This window comes from Bemisia tabaci, chromosome 8 (assembly GCF_918797505.1).
Source record: "Bemisia tabaci chromosome 8, PGI_BMITA_v3".
NCBI lineage: Eukaryota > Metazoa > Arthropoda > Insecta > Hemiptera > Aleyrodidae > Bemisia > Bemisia tabaci.
Window position 1 is genome coordinate 22,052,375 of NC_092800.1, and position 20,306 is coordinate 22,072,680.

General features: G+C 38.0%; 1 protein-coding gene across 7 annotated transcripts; it reads right to left on the reverse strand.

The window, feature by feature from the left end:
* Positions 1-2,147: 2,147 nt before the first annotated feature.
* On the reverse strand, positions 2,148-20,003 carry LOC109032587 (cytochrome P450 4C1). 7 transcript variants are annotated; one of them, XM_072303735.1, is made up of 12 exons: positions 19,713-19,987; positions 18,099-18,337; positions 16,852-16,958; positions 13,617-13,707; positions 12,717-12,905; positions 11,672-11,741; positions 9,700-9,826; positions 8,409-8,582; positions 7,592-7,660; positions 4,975-5,143; positions 2,990-3,172; positions 2,148-2,327 (listed from the first exon to the last, which is right to left on the reverse strand). In XM_072303735.1, exons 2-12 carry the CDS (start codon positions 18,292-18,294, stop codon positions 2,155-2,157), a joined length of 1,548 nt encoding a protein of 515 aa, XP_072159836.1. In that variant the 5' UTR covers positions 18,295-18,337; positions 19,713-19,987; the 3' UTR covers positions 2,148-2,154. The 7 variants fall into 7 exon arrangements, with proteins under 7 accessions (XP_072159836.1, XP_072159834.1, XP_072159833.1 ...); XM_072303733.1 differs by having other exon boundaries at positions 18,099-18,342; positions 19,713-19,985; XM_072303732.1 differs by having other exon boundaries at positions 18,099-18,416; positions 19,713-19,983.
* Between the last annotated feature and the right edge of the window lie 303 nt (positions 20,004-20,306).

The following is a 20,306-nucleotide window of genomic DNA, read 5'->3' on the forward strand; positions in this document are numbered from 1 at the left end:
TTTGTGCACGATATCATGACCATGGCAATTGTATGGTATGGGCATGTGGCAGAGAATGGGCAGATACAGGTTGCCGAAGAAGTGTGTTGGAGTGGGTCCCCCCAGGTAGGCACGAGAGGGCGTCCCAGCCAAACGGTGGGTATAGGCATCCATGAAGAGATGGAGAGATGCCAAGCTTCGAGGATCGTCTACTACCATGAACAGATTTCCTGTGGAGATTAGCGTCGCAGAGCGCCCTAGCGCGCCGTAAAAAGCGGCTCATACATACATACCTTCTGTTGTCAGGAGTCAAAAGCTCACAATTACCATTTTTAACAAAGAAATTCAACGTAATAAAAGGCGTGGTTTTTGGCAGAGAGAAATGACACATTCTGAGTGCAGTTTCGATATCATATCGAATGCGATGTTTTCTCTCAATAAAAAAATCACGCCGTTATGACGTTGAATTTCTTTGTTAAAATTGGTAAGTGAGTGCTTTAGACTCCTGAACAACAGAAGTGCGATCCTCAAAATAAGTAAAAAAATGGAAACGAGTAAGCTGAAAATAGTGAACCAATGATGCGATATCTCGCATGCCGTCTGACACAAAATATGGCGTCCCATCAAGCACCTTTAAAATATAAAGTAACAATATATGAATCAGACCATAAAGTGCTTTTACACTTATTTCTAAAACTGTAAAATAAAAAATTACAATACAATTGATGAGGCACTTTTAGAAAATTACTAATTTGGAACAGAATTAGGGAGAGAAACAGGTAGAGTCAAAAATTAAAGTTTAAAAATTAAAATAAAAAGAAAAGAAAAAACAAGTCGGAAAGCTCTAATACGTTGGTTATTAAGAAGCGCTCAGCATTGAGGGTCTGCTGAAGTGATAGAAATATTCAACTTTTAAACCAATATATATTTACTGTATTTCAGAAATTTTATGAAAAACGAAATTACAGAAACTAAATTAAAGCTTTCTTAAAATAGATATTTTTTTTCTTAAAATTTTGTAAATCAAATCTATAAGTTTTTCGCGCTTTTTTTCGAAGAATGCCGTGGGTGAGCTTCCTATAGTCATACTACTCGACTTCCACTGAAGCAATACAAAGGTGTACCAAGGATACCGTAAACGCGTAACAACTACCTACCGTCGCCAGAGCAAAGAAAAATAAGTCAAAGACACTGAACCTATATGTAAGCGTATTCTACTGAAGTCTCCGAATAAAGTTATCACCGTGAAAAGTTTTCGGAAATCAGAACGCCGCATCTTGGAACTTACGAAAGTAATTATAGAAGAACTATAAACCGCATAGGCGAAGTGAAGTTTTAGACTGTTAATTATTTCTCACGCTAGATTTGCATTTAATCGTATTCGACAGAGCTATTATGGAGTAATTCTAAAAATTAATTTTCCAAATGACGTTTCCGTTCATCGATGAGTTGGTGCGCCAATTGAACCGCTTGATCGCCCTACTATACTAGAGCTCTAGTGGCAAATCGAAATCAAAAAGCGCCGCCTATCGGCTGAGCGCTTAATTAAACGTTAAAAATTAAACATAATGGGAAAAAAGAAGAGTAAAATACAATAAGTTAATTGAGAATATTGAGAAGCTCAAAATGGAAATTCATCATGCGTAAGAGAACAGCGATCATTTGGATCACAATTTGGACGTATTTACAGAGGAAGAAACTATATTAATTGTGTCATAAGTCCTGCCACACATGTCTTCTTGTGGATCTCAGGTCTCATGTTACAATGGATGTATGACTCATTTTTATTTAAACACGTCCCTTTTGCAATTAGAATTGGGGAGGGACCGCCCCCTTTCTCGAATTTCACGAGATTTTCAACGAGATTCACGATTTTTCAGTTTCACCCTCAATGTTAGGGTTTGATTTTCTTTCAATTAGACTTGTGTCGGTAAAACTCAGCATATTCTTGTGGATCTCAGGGCTCATGTCAGAATGTATGTATAGCTCATTTTTATTTAAATACGTCCAATTTGCAATTAGAATCTATACTATTTTTGGCTTTTGAAGAGGGACCGTCCCCTTTCTTTCCCTAATACGTGCCACCACTGTTTTAATGTTAGCTTTGAGAGTCTTCAGGACAGTTAGTCTAAAAGGACTGCAAGGATGAGAAATCAATATACGAAACGGACATTTTTAGGATTTCTGATTTATTCTTCGTTCAAGTTTCATACTCCAACCACCTTTACATCTGAGCACCACGTCCATATAAACTTCGATGTCTTCAAGTTTTTTAGTTGTGCTAACTCGAAACTGCCGTATAAAGATGGATAGTGTTGTCTTCATAGCTATCATAGAATATTTGTTACCTGTAAACATGGATAGAATTAATCGGAAAATGACGTTAGCATGATTGGAAAAATAAGACACACTATTTCAATTAAACGTAATTATTATAGACAGAACAATTGCACTTGAATAAAGTCGAAAGAGGCTATGCAGATCAGAATTGCTCGCTATATGCTTACTTTTGATCTGATGTCGATGACCAAAGTGTGAAACCACGTATTTCTGAGCTGACCGTGGGTTGGTGTAAATTTCTGACCATAGACTTCTCTTCAACTCTTTCGCACAAACAAATATGTATATGCGCTTGGTCTCATGTAGAGGATTCATTAGAAAATGCTCTAAAATTCAGCTTTCATAATACTTTTCAGTCAAAAGCCTTTAGAAATCTCTCAATGCTATTGTGTTTGATTTTTTCTTCAAAATCAGTAGATTTCTTCCATTCTGCTTTATTTGTGACACTTTTTCATTTCATGAAAACTTATCGGATTATAGCCTTTAAAATCTTGATTAAAGCTTTCTGAACTTATGTGTTGGCATTGCAAGAGAACTTTAAAATGACTAAAAGTCTAAAAAAAAAATGCATTCACTATATGAATAAGTATAATATAATATAAATAAATAGAGGCCAGAACACAATAAATGTCCTCTAAAGTTTGCAATGCTCCTTTTTTTCCAGACTTACCGATACATCCTCTAGCACCACCGCTAAAAGGTATGAAAGCATACTTGTGTCTATTCGCCATTTTCTCAGCTGTAAAATTATCCGGGTTGAATTTGTGTGGTTCGGGCCAAAGTTCCGTATCATAATGCGTGAAGAATGGATAAATTACCGCAGTTGCACCAGCTGGCAAAACGTAATTTTGTGCTGAAAACAGATATTATCAATCATTTTCAATTGTTGAGACATGGAAACTTGTCCTCAAAAAGGTGAAAATGTGGCTCCCTCTGCTAAATGTATACATTGATGGGCCACCAGACAAGGTCATGCATGTAAGTAGCCACGACTTCACAAAGTCTTTCAACTACACGACAAAGACTTAAGGAACTTAAGAATGACTTAAAGAATCTTATGTGTCTCTGCCTCGTCATATTCCCCTAAAATTAGTCTAATTGAATGTATAAACGTTCTAAGGGGCTCCGCATCCGCCCCCTGGCCGCTACGCGGCCCAACCCCCTGGAGGGCGCCTCGAACCCTCAGACCCGCTTCACGGGCCTATACGCATATTTATAAGCAAAAACGTTCTTCTATTTTAATACACCATTTTGTGTTTGAGCCGCATCGATTTCAAAATTGTTAACGTAACACTCAGATTAGTAATCAGATTTGCTTGGAACAGGTTCATTTAGTGACCTATCGATACCCACAAAAATAATGGCACACAGCCCGGTAGAACGGAAGATTTAACTGTGCCGAAAAATGAGAATTTAGGGGGTCAGGGAGCATTATAGTGATGTTACTTACTTCTCTTAAGTTTACCATCGCGTCACGTCGTTTGAATGATTTTCTGCGTGAAATTCCAAAAAGCCCTGGTAAAAATTGGCAGTAGAATCTGTGTTCCAAAATACCGTAGACCTACAGCCGACTGTAAGATTTCCAATAGCTTCTATAGCCGGCAAAACAATTTCTTATAGCCTTTTATAGCCGATGGCGATTAAGCAACAGCCTGGCGATAAAGCGTATGCTAAACGTTACTAATTACGGATGCTAGGACTTAGTGAGTTATTGGACTACCGCTCTCTTTTTGGGCCGCAGTATCTTGATTTAATTTGCGAGGAAAGCTCCGTACTTTTGAAGGATGCCTGCCATTCCTAATATGTTGGAGCGCCTTCAATTTCGCATGATACTATGCAATACCTCTGGTGTGAAATAGTTGCTGCGCGGCGGGCGGGCAGCCAGCGCAGAACGCGCATTGGTGCCTACAAACCTAACAGGACACTTCACGCATTGCGCTATTCGTGAAGTATCCCTGTTAGGTTTGTAGGCGCCAGTGCGTCGCCGCTCCGCTTTGTGTTAGGCTCTAATATTTAATCCCGCGCGGAGTCAGCGTTTTTCAACTCATGACATTGAAATGTTTGCACACGACTCTGTATGGATTATTCTTATTTTAATTGATGAAAAAAATATGTAGTAAAGGAAAATATAATGTGCGTTTTATAAATATTAAGGTGATTCCGTACAAACTTAAGGATCTACAAAGCACAAGAATTTCTCATAGCCTTTTATAGCCGATGGCGGAAAAGCAACAGCCAGGCGATAAAGTGTAAAGCCCGGCGATAGGAACTATAGCCCGGCTGTATAATTTTTGATAGCTTCGTGTAGCCCGGCCGTATGATTTTTTCCACTTTCTGCAGCCAGCTATATGATTTTCTATCGCCCTCCTCAGTCGGCTATAAGAACTCCTATGGTATTTTGAAACGCAGCTCCTATCGCCAATTTTTACCAGGGAGAGTATGTACTGAACGGAGTAATGCTTTGGTTCGTGTCTTATCTCGTGGCCAACTTTATCTCAATATTCCAAAATTTTCTGTACTGCTGTAGGTTATTATTGAAAGTTTCTTTGAATGCCTTTGGAACTAATGGTGAGAATTTATTTTTTTTCATCGAGGTTAGATGCATTCAAAGGCGATTCTTGGATGTTGCAATAGGTTTTAAAAGCCACCACTCACTCAATTTCGTATCCTCTTCTGCTTGTCTCACAAAAATAGGAACCACAGGGTACAAGCGAAGAGTTTCCTTAATAGCTTGTTCCAAATATTCCATTTTATCTAGATCATCTAGTGTGATGGATCTATCTGCGTTTCCAAAAATGTTGTACTGCTCTTCGATAACTTTCTCCTACAATGCAAAAAATGAAGTATAAAACATTTGGTCATTGAAAATGTTTGGAATGATGGATCTCACTCAACATTCAAATTAATATTACCATACTTGTATACAAAATATTGTCAAATTCGTTTTGAAAAGAAGCTATCGTGAATCCAGCATTTCAGGATTTGATGTCGTCCTTAGACTTCATCGAATGCGTTCCTTTATCATCTCTTAATAGAGTCCATTTTCAAAATTGATTTTAATAAATGAATGGAATATAATCATTAGCGGTAAGGAGGAGGAGGATCGAGTATTTTAAATCCTTCCGTAGCCCCCCCCCCCCTTTTTTTTTGCTTTTTAACATACTTCACAGCTTTTCCATAGAATTTAAACGATTAAATATTCTTTATCCTTGAGCAGATACGCTGTTTTTGGAAATGTTACGGGCAGATCCCGATTTTGGGCAGATCGCAATCTGCCCGGGCGAATCGCGATCTGTCCAGCTAAAAATGGGCAAATCGCGATTCGCCCATACTAATGCGGGCAAATTGCGATTTGTCCGGGCCGATTGCGATCTCTCCAGGCAAAATTGAGCAGATTTGATTTTGTGCTTGGCAGAAGTGGAAAAATGACCGGCGCACTATGGTCCCAATCCGCTCGGGAGCGCTCAAAAATCGATATTTATGAAATTTGACGACATTTTTTTTTCGAGTCAAATTGATAAATATAGTATCGTACGGTCATAAACTATCACGTATGTGATGCCTCAAAAAAATTTCTGGTCACTTTGAACAGTGTCACAAACTGTGCAAATGTCGGATATGTATTTTCTGACCCGTGAAGTGGCTATTTCTCTATCAAAGCCGTTCGGAGCCTCTCTGAATCATGAAATGGTCTCTTCAGAATTCTTGCTATACCTATTTTGTAAGGATTCTAAAGATTTGTAACGCATTAAGTTACAATTTTTCTCCGAGGCATTCTGATACCATCGTACACCATGGTAGAAGTTGGATCCTATTTTCAGGAAATAATTGCCCCGATTTTTCCCGCGTCACTTGCATTTTAAAAAAAAGTCACCAACGTCACCTAATTAGACAGCCTTTAGGTCCCTTCTACACATCCTTGGGAAGCGACAGTAGGAAATATTTTCGGGGGCTTTTGGTTTGCTTTTTCTCGTGAAATCGAATTATTAAGGTCTCAAAGTCGTGGCTAAAAGAACTGTAATTGGCAAGTTTTAGCCCATTAATCAATCTGCAGCGTCTTGAGACCTTTTTTGAGGCAGCGACACCACCGAAAAACGTGCTTAAGTATCTCATGTATCCTTTAAGATGGAGTCAAGACCCGAAAAAATATTGGTTCTTCTTCTTGTTTTTGGACGGATTTGAATCTTTTTCCGTACCTGCGTGTTTCTCAAATACGTATTCAACCGCTAGAAAGCCCCTCGAAAAATATCTGAGACATTGGCACCTTCAGAGTAACTTTAAGTCGCGTTCTGCTGATCCTTAAGGAAGGCAATTTAACCTAAAATGTTTGCTTCCGCCTGCTTTTTTCGACCAAATTTGAATTTTTATAACGTGACTAGTTTTGCCCCCAGAAAATACTCAATTTTTTGCTTGAAAAAACACCTATAAGTTGCAGCCTTCAACACGTGCTAATCACTTTGGACATTCTACAGAGAACCACTTAAGTAGCTCTATATGGATCTATGTTAGGGCTGATCGGTTCCGGGAAAAAAATTTTGGTTCCCGCCTACTTTTTGAGATTTTTTGAAATTTCACCGTTCCGCAGTTTTATCGATAAAAAAATGCTCTTTCAATCCTAGAAAGTACCTAGTTAATGTTGCGGCGCATAAAATTCCTTACTCCCCGAGTATTTCTCCATTGGTGATTGATTTTCTTAACGTGACAATATTGCTACCCCCCGCTCTTCGAAGCATTATTATGTACTCGATTTGCCTTTCTTGGCAAATCTACCTATAGGAAAGTCTTCTCTGAATCTTATTTCGACATTTCTAAATACAAATTAAATTTTGGATAGTGCGAGTTTCTGTACCTATTCATTTTTTTTTCAGTTTAGTTTTTCTAAAAAAAAAAAAAAAAAAAAAAAAATTGAAAAAAAAATTGGAAAAAAAAAAAAAATTGGAGGGCAAATTCGGATTCAGCGCATCAAAATCATGGGGATGACATATCTTGATTGTATTTATACTCAAACGGAGAGCCGCTATGATTTTTGATCACTGAAAAGTGAATTGGGTCCATAGTGCGGCGGCCTCCAAGAGATGCATGCCGGCCCGCGATTTTTCTGCCCAATCTGTCCAATTTTTCTGGGCACATCGGGATTCACCCGGGCCGATCGCGATCTGCCCAGAAATCGGGATTCGCCCGTAACAGAAATACCACATTAAGATATGCCCGGTTTGCTTATCTCCGTCTATTTCGAGGTATGTACAAAATTAGATGAGTTTTACCGACTCACTTGATATTCGGGATGAATAGCTAGCATTAACAAAACAAAACAGTTGGTTTGCGCCGTGGTTTCACTTCCCTGTAAAAAATTATACGTATATTAAAATTAGAACATTGACAACATGTGAATATTCTTCAGTCAAAAAGTACCTGAGACCATGTCAGTCATTTCTGAATAAGTGGGAAAATCTGGCCGTCTTGATTTTGATGTGAATTAAAATTTTAGGAGATCTATATTACATGACCGGCTCAAAATTGTACTGCCGAAGTTTGTCTAATATTGCCCCTTCAAAAGCAATTCAAAGTTTGAAGGCAAACCACGGCAATTTCGAGAAAAACGGCGTTAGATCTTACCCATGACGACGTTGCTAGCGTTATAAAAGCGATTAATTTCTATAACTCTCAGAATGCTATCGGTAATGAAAATTATGTCGTGAAATTTTGACTCAGTTTTTTTGAAAATGGTGGTTAGCGTTTTGTATAAAAAATTTGAAATCAATTTTTTCGACTTTTAACTTCAGTTTTTACTTCATTTTATTTTTCATTTTTATCATTTCATTTTGAACTTTACTTTTCATTTAAAGGGCCTCTTTGTTTAACTTCATTGAAAAAAAGAGTAGGAATTCAAGACCTGGTAAAAGCCATTAGGTTGCACAGACTACATATACGTTTGTTCTCATTGTAAATGAATCTCAATGCATTTTCATAGCCTTTACATTGAAGTAACCAGGGGCATGCCCCGTGACCGCTGCGCGGTCCAACTACCAGAAACACTTTGCACCTCGGGTCACAGCGCAGTGCAAAAAATAAAATGTAAGAAAACATACCGCGACCATGAAAGTTAGAGCCTCATCTATCTTATCTGAGTCAGAATAGATGCTATCTACTTGAGAATTGTGGATGGCGTCTAGTAGATACTCCGGACAATTAATATCTCCATTCATTTCATCATTATTGTTGCCACAGTTTTTTGAAAAATGTGTTCTCCTTTCATTAAGTACCTGTAGTAGGGTCAATATACGAACACGAGTCAGCATACAAACAACTACAGGAAAATCTAACGCACTCCAGGTAGCAATGATCCCGATAGGTTTGCGATTTGTATCGCGATTTTATCGACGTCAATTTGTAGCAACATTATCGGATAATAAAACTGCAATTTCATCCCATAAATTTGGAATAAAATCGCGATTTTATCAACGACAATATATTACATTGTTATCGAACAAAAAATCGCGATACGTTGAGATTACAATTTGAATTAATCGAACGCAATTTTTAATTTCAAAATATCGCGATTTTTACGTTGAAAAATGCTACTTGGGAATAATTATGTTCTAAATATGCAATTGATTGAATGACTTATCATTCAATCATAATTTAAAGTGATCATTATGCTTTGACGTTGAGTAATGCATTCTCTCATTTGAATGATGAACATATTTTAAAGGATCGTAGGGGACGAATGAACATAAGTACAGCTCTGAGATTTTATATCAGCATTACCACGTAATGATATTACAATCGTTTCGCCGAAATTTTTTGCCTTGCCAGCTTTTGTTTTGACAAATCCGGTTAATTTTATGCATGCCAATTGGAATTTTTACATTCATTTTGACAGAATTTTCGTGGAAAGTGGGAGGAGGGCGCCACAGGTGGTTTGTCTTAAAAAAATTAAATAAAATTTCGGTTACTTGCGGTGATCTTTTTATGTGAGACGCGTTTTGGCGCTCACAGTTCCATCATCAGTATTTGTTCGACTTTGACTAATGTTCTAAGCATTGGAAAAAAACTGCGTACCCATCCTAATGGCAGGGACAGGGTAATAGAGATTTTGAAAGGAAGCTTCTAAGTGCTACTTTACCCATTCAAAATTACGGTTCCAAATACATATTAAGATTAGTACTCAAACATAGTAATGCGATGTATTTCGATTCCAATTTGTCGTTGTTGTTATTTATAGTCACTTAACCAAATTAACCAAAAACTTAAATTAAAAATTGAAACCGAATGAAAATTTTATCATGAAGTAAACAATTCTAAGAAAAATGTACATTATTAAAATATACAATTTAATATAAGTTTGTAAAGTGTGCTATAAAGTAATTGAATACTTGCATTATTGCTGAATTCTCGAAAATCGTTCCACCTTCTTTTCATCTCCTTCGCAGCACTTGTTTTTTCATACACGTAGTCCATATATAACCATGGTGCAAAAAGCCGTTCCATTAGTAAAGGCGTACACCTGGAATAATTTGGAAGAAATCAATAATCGTTTAGAAATATATGTTTACAACAGCTGTGGGGGAAACTATGATTGGCTCATGGAAAGTGCAGTTTCTCTAGGAATTCCGGAAAATAACGAAGAAGAGACCGATCATTTTTCCTCAAAAGTTAAAAGTATTATTAGGTTAAGGAAACTATATTAGGGGATTCCACGTCAGTACACATATCATAGAACTGCTTTCTAAAGAAAGCAGGAAATGGGATTAGTGGCCTTTGTTTACTCCGCTAACTATTCGTAACTCATGTCTACAAATTTTTGGGCAATTTCTGTTTTCTGAACTAATTGAATGGCTTCATACATTTTAGTGCTGATTGTGAGTGTGATTTTTGTTAAAAAAATCGATTAAGCCTTTTTTGGTTTTTAACAGAATTTTGTGTGTAAAATTCGAAAAGAGTGTATTAGACGTTTTTTATCATCGACCTATTATTTCGTAAAATCGAGTTTTTCAAGAAAGATCATCGCAGTCCGAAAAGTCCAGTAGCTGGAGCAAACAGCTTTGCGGTCCTGGATGTCAAAATTTGCCCTAGTAAAAATTGGCAGTAGAATCTGTGTTCCAAAATACCATAGACCTACGGCCGGCTGTAAGATTTCCAATAGCTTCTATAGCCTACACAATTTCTTATAGCCTTTTATAGCCGATGGCGATTAAGCAACTCACAGCCAGGCGATAAAGTGTATGCTAAACGTCACTAATTACGGATGCCAGGACTTAATAAGTCCTCGAGTTAAAGTGAGTTTTTGGACCACTGCTCTCTTTTTGGGCCGTAGTATCTTGATGTATTTTGCGAGGAAAGCTCTGTACTTTTAATGGATGCCTGCCATTCCTAATATATTAGAGCGCCTTTAGTTTCGTATGATACTGTGCAATGCCTCTGGTGTGAAATAGTTGCTTCAAGCGCCGTGGCACGCTGCGGTGCGGCAGGCGAGCAGCCAGCGCGAACGCGCATTGGCGCCTACAAACCTAACAGGGATACTTCACGCGTTGCGCAATGCGTGAAGTATCCCTGTTAGGTTTGTAGGCGCCAGTGCGTCGCCGCTCCGCTTTGTGTTAGGCTCTAATATCTAATCTGGTGGAGTCAGCGTTATTCAACTCATGATTTTGAAATGTTCGCACATCCTGTATGGATTATTCTCGTTTTAATTGATGAAAAAAATATGTATTAAAGGAAAATATAACGTGTGTTTTGTAAGTATTAAGGTGGTTCCGTATCAACTTAATGATTTCCAAAGCACACGAATTTCTACACAATTTCTTAAAGCCTTTTATAATCGACGGCGAAAAAGCAACATCCAGGCGATAAATTGCAAAGCCCGGCTATAGGAACTATAGCCCGGCTGCATAATTTTTTATCACCTCGTATAGCCCGGCCGTATGATTTTCTCCGCATTCTACAGCCAGTTATATGATTTTCTGTAGCCTTCTTCAGCCGGCTATAAGAATTCCTATGGTATTTTGAAACGCAGCTCTTATCGCCAATTTTTACCAGGGTGACCAAAGTGCTGGTAACTGACAGCCCTATGGCAATATTCCGGTAGTTTTCCAGAAATTTGGCAGCACCGGCCGCTAGTTTTGGCTCTAGCTGTCAAGTCTCTTACATAGGAGTACAGCGATTGTTGGAGCATGTGTGTAGAACAAGAAGATATTCTCTCCAAAAGTCAAAGGACCATCATAATCAGTATACATATCGTAAAATATTGAGAGTATTTTCATTTCTCTTACTTTGATGTATTTTGAAAAATTCGTGATTTTATGTTCATAGAAAGAAAATAAATTTAATTAATTTATAAACGCCGGATCCTTACCGAAAGATTACTTGAGCCCAATCTCGACTTCGGCCTAGCTGAGAGTCAACCTGAACCCCAAAAGATGCCTCTAAAAAAGAAACGTGACTGTAATTTCCATGGAATAGAATGTTTTGGATTTTTGATTTAAATCACATCTTTCTAAAGCATGAATGTTTTTTAAATATTGGACGTCAATTTCCGTTTCTAGGCCCTTAAGCTATTCATGCCTCTAGAATTGATTTTTTATGACATTTATCAATGGTCGTTTAAAGCTCTTTTGTAAGGCGGTGCAGGACATTTTCAAGTCCATCCGTTATCTCATGAAAATTTCAAACAAACCTAAGTTCTTGGGATTGAATCAGAGTCTACAAAAGGTCGCACTCTGATTCAATCCCAAGAACTTTGTCACGAGAAAACGGATGAGCTTGACAATTTCCTGTACCCAAAAAGAAAAAAAATTTAAACTACTATATTTCTATAATCATCACTTTTTCTTCAACCAGTTTAAAATACACCTAGAAAATTTCTTAAAAGACCAATGAGAATCTCTGTCAAATGTACTACAACTGGAATTTTTTTTTGGGACAAGAGAAAATTTTCCTCCCTCCAACGATAATACGCACGCCATGATATGACGCGCATATTTAAAAAAATAGGCTGCCTCGGCACACAAAGGATTGAGTCGATAGGAAAAGTCGGACAAAATTTGGAAAATTTAAAAGCTTTTAAGTCTGTTTTTCCAAAAATTTGAAGTTCTAAAAATGGTTTTATCGGTTTCTTCATAAAATTTTCTTCTTAAACACACCCCTTGAAATTTAAAATGTGACGAAATAAATATCTCCATTTGAAATTTTAGTAAACAAATTAATGTCCGACCTCTCTGATTGACTCGATCCACAGTGTGGTGGCTACATAAATCATTGATTCAGAACTCATAGCTTCCACGGTTAGTTTTCGATGCCGAACACATTTTATATGTATTTTTTAACAGTATTAAAATAGAGAAGATACATACATAAAGCTGCAAAAAGTAGAAAATACTTGCTTAAAATTAGTAGCTCACCACAGAGTGTGTCAAATGAAGCCGTGAAGAAGAACGGATAAAAATCTATTTCGACACCACTACCACAATGTTGTTGCATCTGCTCTATGATAATCCTTGCTCTTTCGTTCATTAGAGGCACAAATCTTGTGATATTTTTCGGGGAAAAAGATGGCGTAAGTATTTTGCGAGTTTTCTTCCATTTTTCGACTAAAATCAGAAAATAAACAGAGGATGTAGAGTCATTTCGATTGACTCCCGATACATGTTTTTATACTGCACTCCTTTTTTGCAGTTTGTTAAAAGAATACTTAAAGATTTTTTTTTCTTGTCTCACCAAACCGAATTCAATCTATATTGATTACGAACGTTAAGATTTGACTCAAAAGTCCATTTGCAATTTTTGTATTGTAAGCATCATCTTATACAGAAAATATTGAAGAGAAGGAAAACAGCATTTGACGATGTTAGTCCGCAACCATGTATCTCGTTTGCAATGTTTGAAAATCTCGGCTTCTATTTTGTTTTGTAAAAGATAACAAATCTACATCATTCCTTGAAGTTTTTGCAGAGTTTGCTTTGGATACAGAAAAGATTAAACAAGGCAGTTTTTAAGAATTGTCGTAGAGTAGTTTTCCATTTAAAGAATGTACTGGGAAAGGAAGTCTGCAACGCCGCAAACCAAAATTCGTAGCTGCGAAATTACTCCGCCAATTAAGCTAAAACCTTCTTGACCATCGAATCGACTTACTTCAAATTTTTGAAAAAGAGATTTTACGTGGTTTGTTTAATACTGCGTATTCTACATATATTCAAATGACAGCATTGTCAAAACGAAATGCCGATTAGGTGCATCAAATTGCAGATGAGCTTTTCAATATAGTATGATAAAATAATTTTGCTGAGCCTGTATTTACGTACCTGGTGCTGTAGCCAGACCGTCGCCTACCAGTGCATCAAAAAACTTATAAACCACATCTTTGCCTAATGTCTTCGAACTGTTTAAAATGATCTGCAAAATTAAAAAAAGAGAAAAATTGTCGGATTATGACGTAATTTTCCGGACTTGTCTGGTACGGTCATGTCAACAAGATGACAGAAGAGAGGCTGCCGAAGAAGATACTTGATTGGGCTCCTCCTGGGAGGAGACGAAGGGGACACCCAGTGAAAGAACGGCGACAGGGAGTTTTGAATGAAATAAGGGAATGCCACTGGGAATGGATGAATATTTTTGGAGACTCAAACGCCGGGATAAGAAAGTGGTCTCTCGCGGCAGCGCGGGGATCCCCTTGGCTGTGATCACAATTTACAGAGCTTTTTTTGAGCTTTGAAGTTCCTTCCTGGGAAAACCGTATCATCGTGTTTCTCCCATTTTTTAGATGGCAACATCGGCTTTTTGAGAGGCTTTGAATCCAAAAATTTTTTTTAGAGGAAGGATTTGACCATCTTCGTACATTTTCTGCCTTAGGATTTCAATTCTGATGTAAGACGAGTCGCCCTTTTTAAATAATTTTAAATAATGATGAAAAACAGGAAAATTCCACAAAAAAAAAACACTTTTAAAGAGTGAGCGCAAAGTTTGATATCAACGAATGGCCAAAGTGACTCTCTTACACCCCTAATGAACATACTTGAAGGAATTTTTGCTCCTCCGATGGGATCATTATGAAACAGCACGTCAAACGCCGCGACATTTCATTCGAGCAACGGTCCAGTAGTGGTTTGACTAAAGATGCTAAAATCGCTATGTATGATTTTTGCTTTTTGAGAGGCAAGATCGATGAGCTTCGTGGGTCCAAACTGTTTTTTTCTCTCTCTTAAAATATAATATCAAAAGTCCCATTATCCGCTTTCGCGACTTCCTAGCTCGAGTCCATATTCCAAAAGAAATCTGCGAAATTGCTAAGATCGCCAAGATGAGAAATCGGTGAAACCCTTTAAATGCCTTGCGGGACTACTTAACCTTTTTTAGCTACGAAGCTGAGATTGTTTTGTGATTTTTTCTAACCACGAGACAACTTCTTGGCAAGTATCTCTGTTGGGTTTCGCAGTTTTTTTTAACGTCCAAAATGGGACACCCTTTAGGAACGGTCGTGTTAACAAGAAGACAGAGGAGAGGCTGGCAAAGAAGATGCTTGATTGGGCTTCTCCTGGGAGGAGATGAAGGGGACGCCCTGTGAAAGGACGTTGACACGGGAGTTTTGAATGAAATAAGGGAGTGCAAACTCCGTGAAGGGTTACAGAAGGACAAAGTACTGTGGCGGCTAGGCGTCGTGCACCTGAGTGCTGTGAAAGGGACTCTAATGTTTGTATGGCAATTTCCCATTCAGAAATATGAGTGCAGTATTCGGACCCACGAGGACTTTCCTCGTCGAATATTTATTTGAAGAGACAGGAGAGCAGTAAAAAATAGGCGGTTTATCTCGTACTTAATTATTTAAATATATTATATAGACATATATAAAGTCGCTCCTACAACGCACTCTGACGTTCTGCAACACCCAAACGCCACATATGCCTGTCTCTCAGAGGTTATCGGGCAACTGACATGACACCGCAACATCTCATCGTCAACGCCCTGCCGCCAACCCTTTACGGGCCGTCCCCGTCGCCTCTTCCCAGGTGGTACCCAATCCAAAACTTTTTCGGGCAACCTCCCCTCCGATATTCTTTGCACATGTCCATACTAGCATAACTGCCTGGACATGACGTCATTATTTCAACATTCCCCCTTTAAGCACATGTGATTCAGCAGACTAGATTATTTCGTCATATCTTCTCCAACAATCGTTCAATTTATAAAAAAAGGGTATCCCCGTGTTCAGCTCACTCAATAGTTTCCATTATTGTATTATAATTAATATATTTTCTCCGCTGTGTCTGATACGAAGGCTTGTCCAATCAGATGACATAATCCGCCAATACTCGCACTTGCAGAACTGGTTCGTTCGTTTTCCATCTAAGAAGTCAACAAAATTATTTAATGCAGATGTCCTACGGGCCTGTTCTCGCTTATTTTCCGCTGCTGAAACCAAAATGACCTTGTTTTTCTGTAAGCATCCTGCAAATTTTCGGAAAATCAATCCTCTAAATTCACACGTTTTGTGAACCCTCAAAAATACATTATTACCCTAATGGCATCTTTCAATGGAAAAATCGCGATATATGGCGATTTTATCGGCGATAAAATTGCTGAGACCATCTAAATATGAGCGATTATCCTCGATCTTGTTGAAATAAAATTGCGATTTTATAGCCCGGCGATTTATCGCGATATTATCGAAACAAAAATTGCGATATATGACGATATAATGTAGATCTTATCGACGAAAAAAATCGCGATTTTATCGAACTAAAAATTGTGATGCATATCAATTTAATCGCCATAAATCGCAAATTTGTATTCCATAATGTCCATAATTGTTCCATAATTGCCCTCTGATATAATCGCCATAAGCGAGGGATAAAATCGTTATTTTTCTCGATCACTGCTATACTTTGGTATTTGAAGAAATAAATTGAAAATTTTTTATCCGCAGGGAGCAGTGGCGTGGCGTGAATTGCGATGTATCGATTGTTATGCCATTTAAACCTATGGTAAAGAATCGATTATTAAGGTGTTCGCTGCGAACACCCTATTTATCGATCCTTTTCATAGGTTTAAATGGTATAACAATCGATACATCGCAATGCACGCCACGCCACTGGGAGAGCTCAAGAGCACGGACTCCCTCGGCCATATTTCTTGCTCCTCATAGCAATATTCCAAATCCCCTTCTACTCTCTCACATCGTCCTCATTTTAAAGTACACGATTACCTTGTATAATTTTTAACACCCCATTCCCTCCGGCCATCAAATAGCTTGATGGCTCCTTAAGTGGGACTAAATATATTATTCTTATTTCTGTTCTCGATGAAGCTCCAATATCTTTCAGTGGAATAGTTTAGACTGGAAAATATAATTGAAATCCTACATTTGTGGCTTAGTTTTCTTGTTTTTTTCCAGCTTCATGGTTGTAATAACAACCAAAGATTGGTTGGCAATGGTTTTGAGATCATATACTTGTTTAAGGGCAACGTCATTATGCTTATTTTGAGAATGCTAGTAAAAGTTGCAAACTCGTAAGGTGATCAGCAATTTAATATACTCGTTACCTGGATATCCTCTGGTTTTGTGATGAAAACAACAAGTTTACTTCCGAGCCAGAATTTAAATGGTGATCCATACTCTTCACAAAGTCCAGTAATGATCCGTAATAAGTCTGGAAAATTAACAAAATTAAGGGCACCTAAAATACCATTGATTGGCCTAAAAATCCCGGCTAATTCTTCAAAGACCATCCATAGACACAATACCGTTGTGTCTAATCCAAAATTTGCAAATCCTTTTTTTAAATAATGAGAATAAAACAGATTCGTGGGAAATTTTGCAGCACTGGGTGATCATAAGTATGGGTTTCTTTCCGTTAACCTCTCAAGGGCGGGGGAAGAGTTTATGTGAAGCGGGCGCATTTGAACGTGTTTTTTGTGGCGGGCACGGGGGTCTATAGTTTTCGTTAACCAAGCTCATCGAATCTTGTTATTACGTTTGAGCCCCACAAGGTACCTAGGTAAATACACCGAGCGAAAATGAAACCCATCATCAGAAGGAAAATTCTAACGAAAGTTTCACTAATTTGTTGTAGGGAAGGAAAAAAAATTTCTCCTTGTCACAAATACAATTATTTTTACGTATCATTGTCAGCAAAAGAAAAAGTTAGAAATATTATATTAGATTAAACATTTTAAAACAAATATGCAACCCCCAGAAGTTCTTAACTTCACTTTAGGTTTAAAAAAACCTATAAGAAACAAATAACAAGAGGATAACTGATCATGATATTGTGAAATAAAAATCCTGAAATCGGAAGTATTAATGCTCGGCTGTAGCTATTATTCCTCTTAATACCTAAGGAAACCTGTGCAACTTTGTACGTGTACGTTTGCTTTCGGGTTGTTGCTGCTCGCATTATTATTCAGCAATGGTTGGACCCAGTGCCTCTCCTGGTTTACCTTCCCATGGGATAAAAAGCCCCACCTAAGTTACAAAATACATTTACCACCATTCAGTCAATCTCCGGAAAAAAGGCCCATCACAGATTTTTTTGTTGTTATTTTTTATTTATTTTAATTTCTTTCACAGTTGCTGTGTTTTCTAACTTTAAGCAATGGCCTATTTTTGATCTTTGAATTATATACCTGCACATGAGACGTGGAGGCAAAAATACGCTTCCAACTCGAATCTTCGATACGAGCCCTGTTTCCGGAACCCTAACCGCACTTTCAACCGTGTCCGGAACGCTGAAAAACTGGGCAGTTATGAAAGATTGACGTTGGTGTTTTACTTCAAAATTGTCACGTACCATAATGAGTTCTGTTAAGAAGTGTCAGGGCGTTGCCGACGATAGGCAGAGCTGTCGGTCCAGGAAACTTTGAAGCAAGTCGCTCCGTATGCCTCCTATTCCATTTATGAATGCCCCATATCAGGGCCAAGCAGATGCATAGGACACTTAACAGTGTCCGAGTGACGTCAGGCAGTCCAGGGATTAATATTTCCATTGCACACGAATAAACGCTCAATCAAACGCAACGTATCACAATCCTAGACTAAAATTGATGATTGTCGATGCGTTGATGCAATAAATACTAATTATATTTAAAGCTATAACTATACTGGTCCACTATAACCGATCTTTCATTTATTAGTTGTAGGTCAAAAGTTTCATATCGGCGGTAAAACCACCAGACCACGTGTCTCGTTTGTGGCGTTTCAAAATCTCCACTCCCATTTTATTTTTTTGACAGAGAACAAATCAATTTTATTCCTCGAGGTACTCACAGAGCTTTCTTTGCACTTAGGAGAAAAATCACGGAAGTTTTTAAAAACGGACGTTGAGTGATTTTCCATGCATAAGATCGAGTATGGCAGGAAGTCTACAACGTCACAAACCGAGATACATGTTATGATATATGTAGTTACACCGTCGATATATCGTCGCCAGCCGCGTATGGGGGCGAGACCGCAAATTTTGAGTTTTCAGTCGATTCTTATGTAATAGAGGGTGCTCTTTCGATCTCGCCTATTCTGGAAGCTCAAATTCGAATAGCTTTTGAGTTATTAAGCAAAACCGTAAAGGCGTATCTACATTTTGCTCACCTTGTGAGCGCGCATAGAAGCGTACGTATATTGTGCGAGAAGGGGATGGTTCAGCTGCGATACGTCTGCATGCGCGGCTTTTCTGTGCTTTGCTTAAAGCTACAGCAACATTAATTAAATTTGACAATCTCCTTGCCGGTGCCAGCGATTGAAGTCTGGCATTCATCGGCATGTATGAAAACGACCAGAATTCGTGAAAGTCGTACCAGCTGCATTTATTTTACGATTTTGGGCGTCAAAACTGTCTTGCTGCTAACCGAAGACCTCTTTTCTCCTTGAAAGGTTTGTTGAAACCTTGACCTAGGTATCTATCTCATGGCCTATTAATCAGACAAAAGTATTGAACAAAAACTTGCTAATGAATGGAAAACGTATAATTTAAAACATTAACCGTCATCAAGCGATAGCATAATGACATTCTACATTGTCGATGGCGATACCTAGAAGAGGAAAGACTCCTGCCTGTTTGTTAGAAATCAGGGGCGTATCGCGCCTAGCTGTTAACCACTCCGGGTGCCGCGCATGGGGGCGTAAGTCCACGCATATTTTTAAAACCGGGTTTTCTCCTTGTTTTAATGCTGATTTTGAAATTTAACCTATATATCCTGGAAGTAGATGGTCTTCTGGTTCTATTTCTGAAGAAAATATTTCGAAATTTTAATTAGGGGCCTAATTACGAAGCGTGGAAACATTGCAAAATTTTATTTCCGCTCTCCTGAAAAATCATAAAAATATAGATACACCTCCATGCGCGGTAGTCGACAGTATATTTATTTTTCACAATGCGAATTCAGTAAATAATAAATAAATAGGAAACTACATTATAACGCGACAGATGAATAGAACCAGCGATGACTTAAACATAAATTGATAATGAGCAAATCACTTTGTCATAAAACTGCTTCCGATATTATTTAAGGCATCAACGCACTCCGCACATAATTCCACTAGCGGTGAACACAGTTCGCCAACTCAACTTGATAAACTGTCAATTGCCAATAATCAATTACTGAAAATAGGATTTGACCATGGAGGGGTCAACTGATTCACTTTTTTATCGTTTTCGTGGAACATTGGGTTTTATCAGTGCAGTAGCCGTAGATTATTACTTTCTCGTTTTTGTGAGTGCCTTCAAGGTAGTTTCATTGCTCCCTAAAAAAGATTGACTTAGGTAATCATTAGGTAAGGTACAAATTTGAAATCTCTGGCATAAAGGGTGATCCAGACTACTCGTCCACTATCTTTTTCACGGAAACGGCGGAAAATTGAGCTTCGGGACAAACATTTTCATGGGGTAAATTGACCCCAAAAAATCGAATGAAAATATTTTCAGCCCCCCAAAATGGCCCCTTTTCTCTCGATTTACAAATAGGAAGGGTATGTTTTTACTTCATTATACGCAAAAAATTACGTA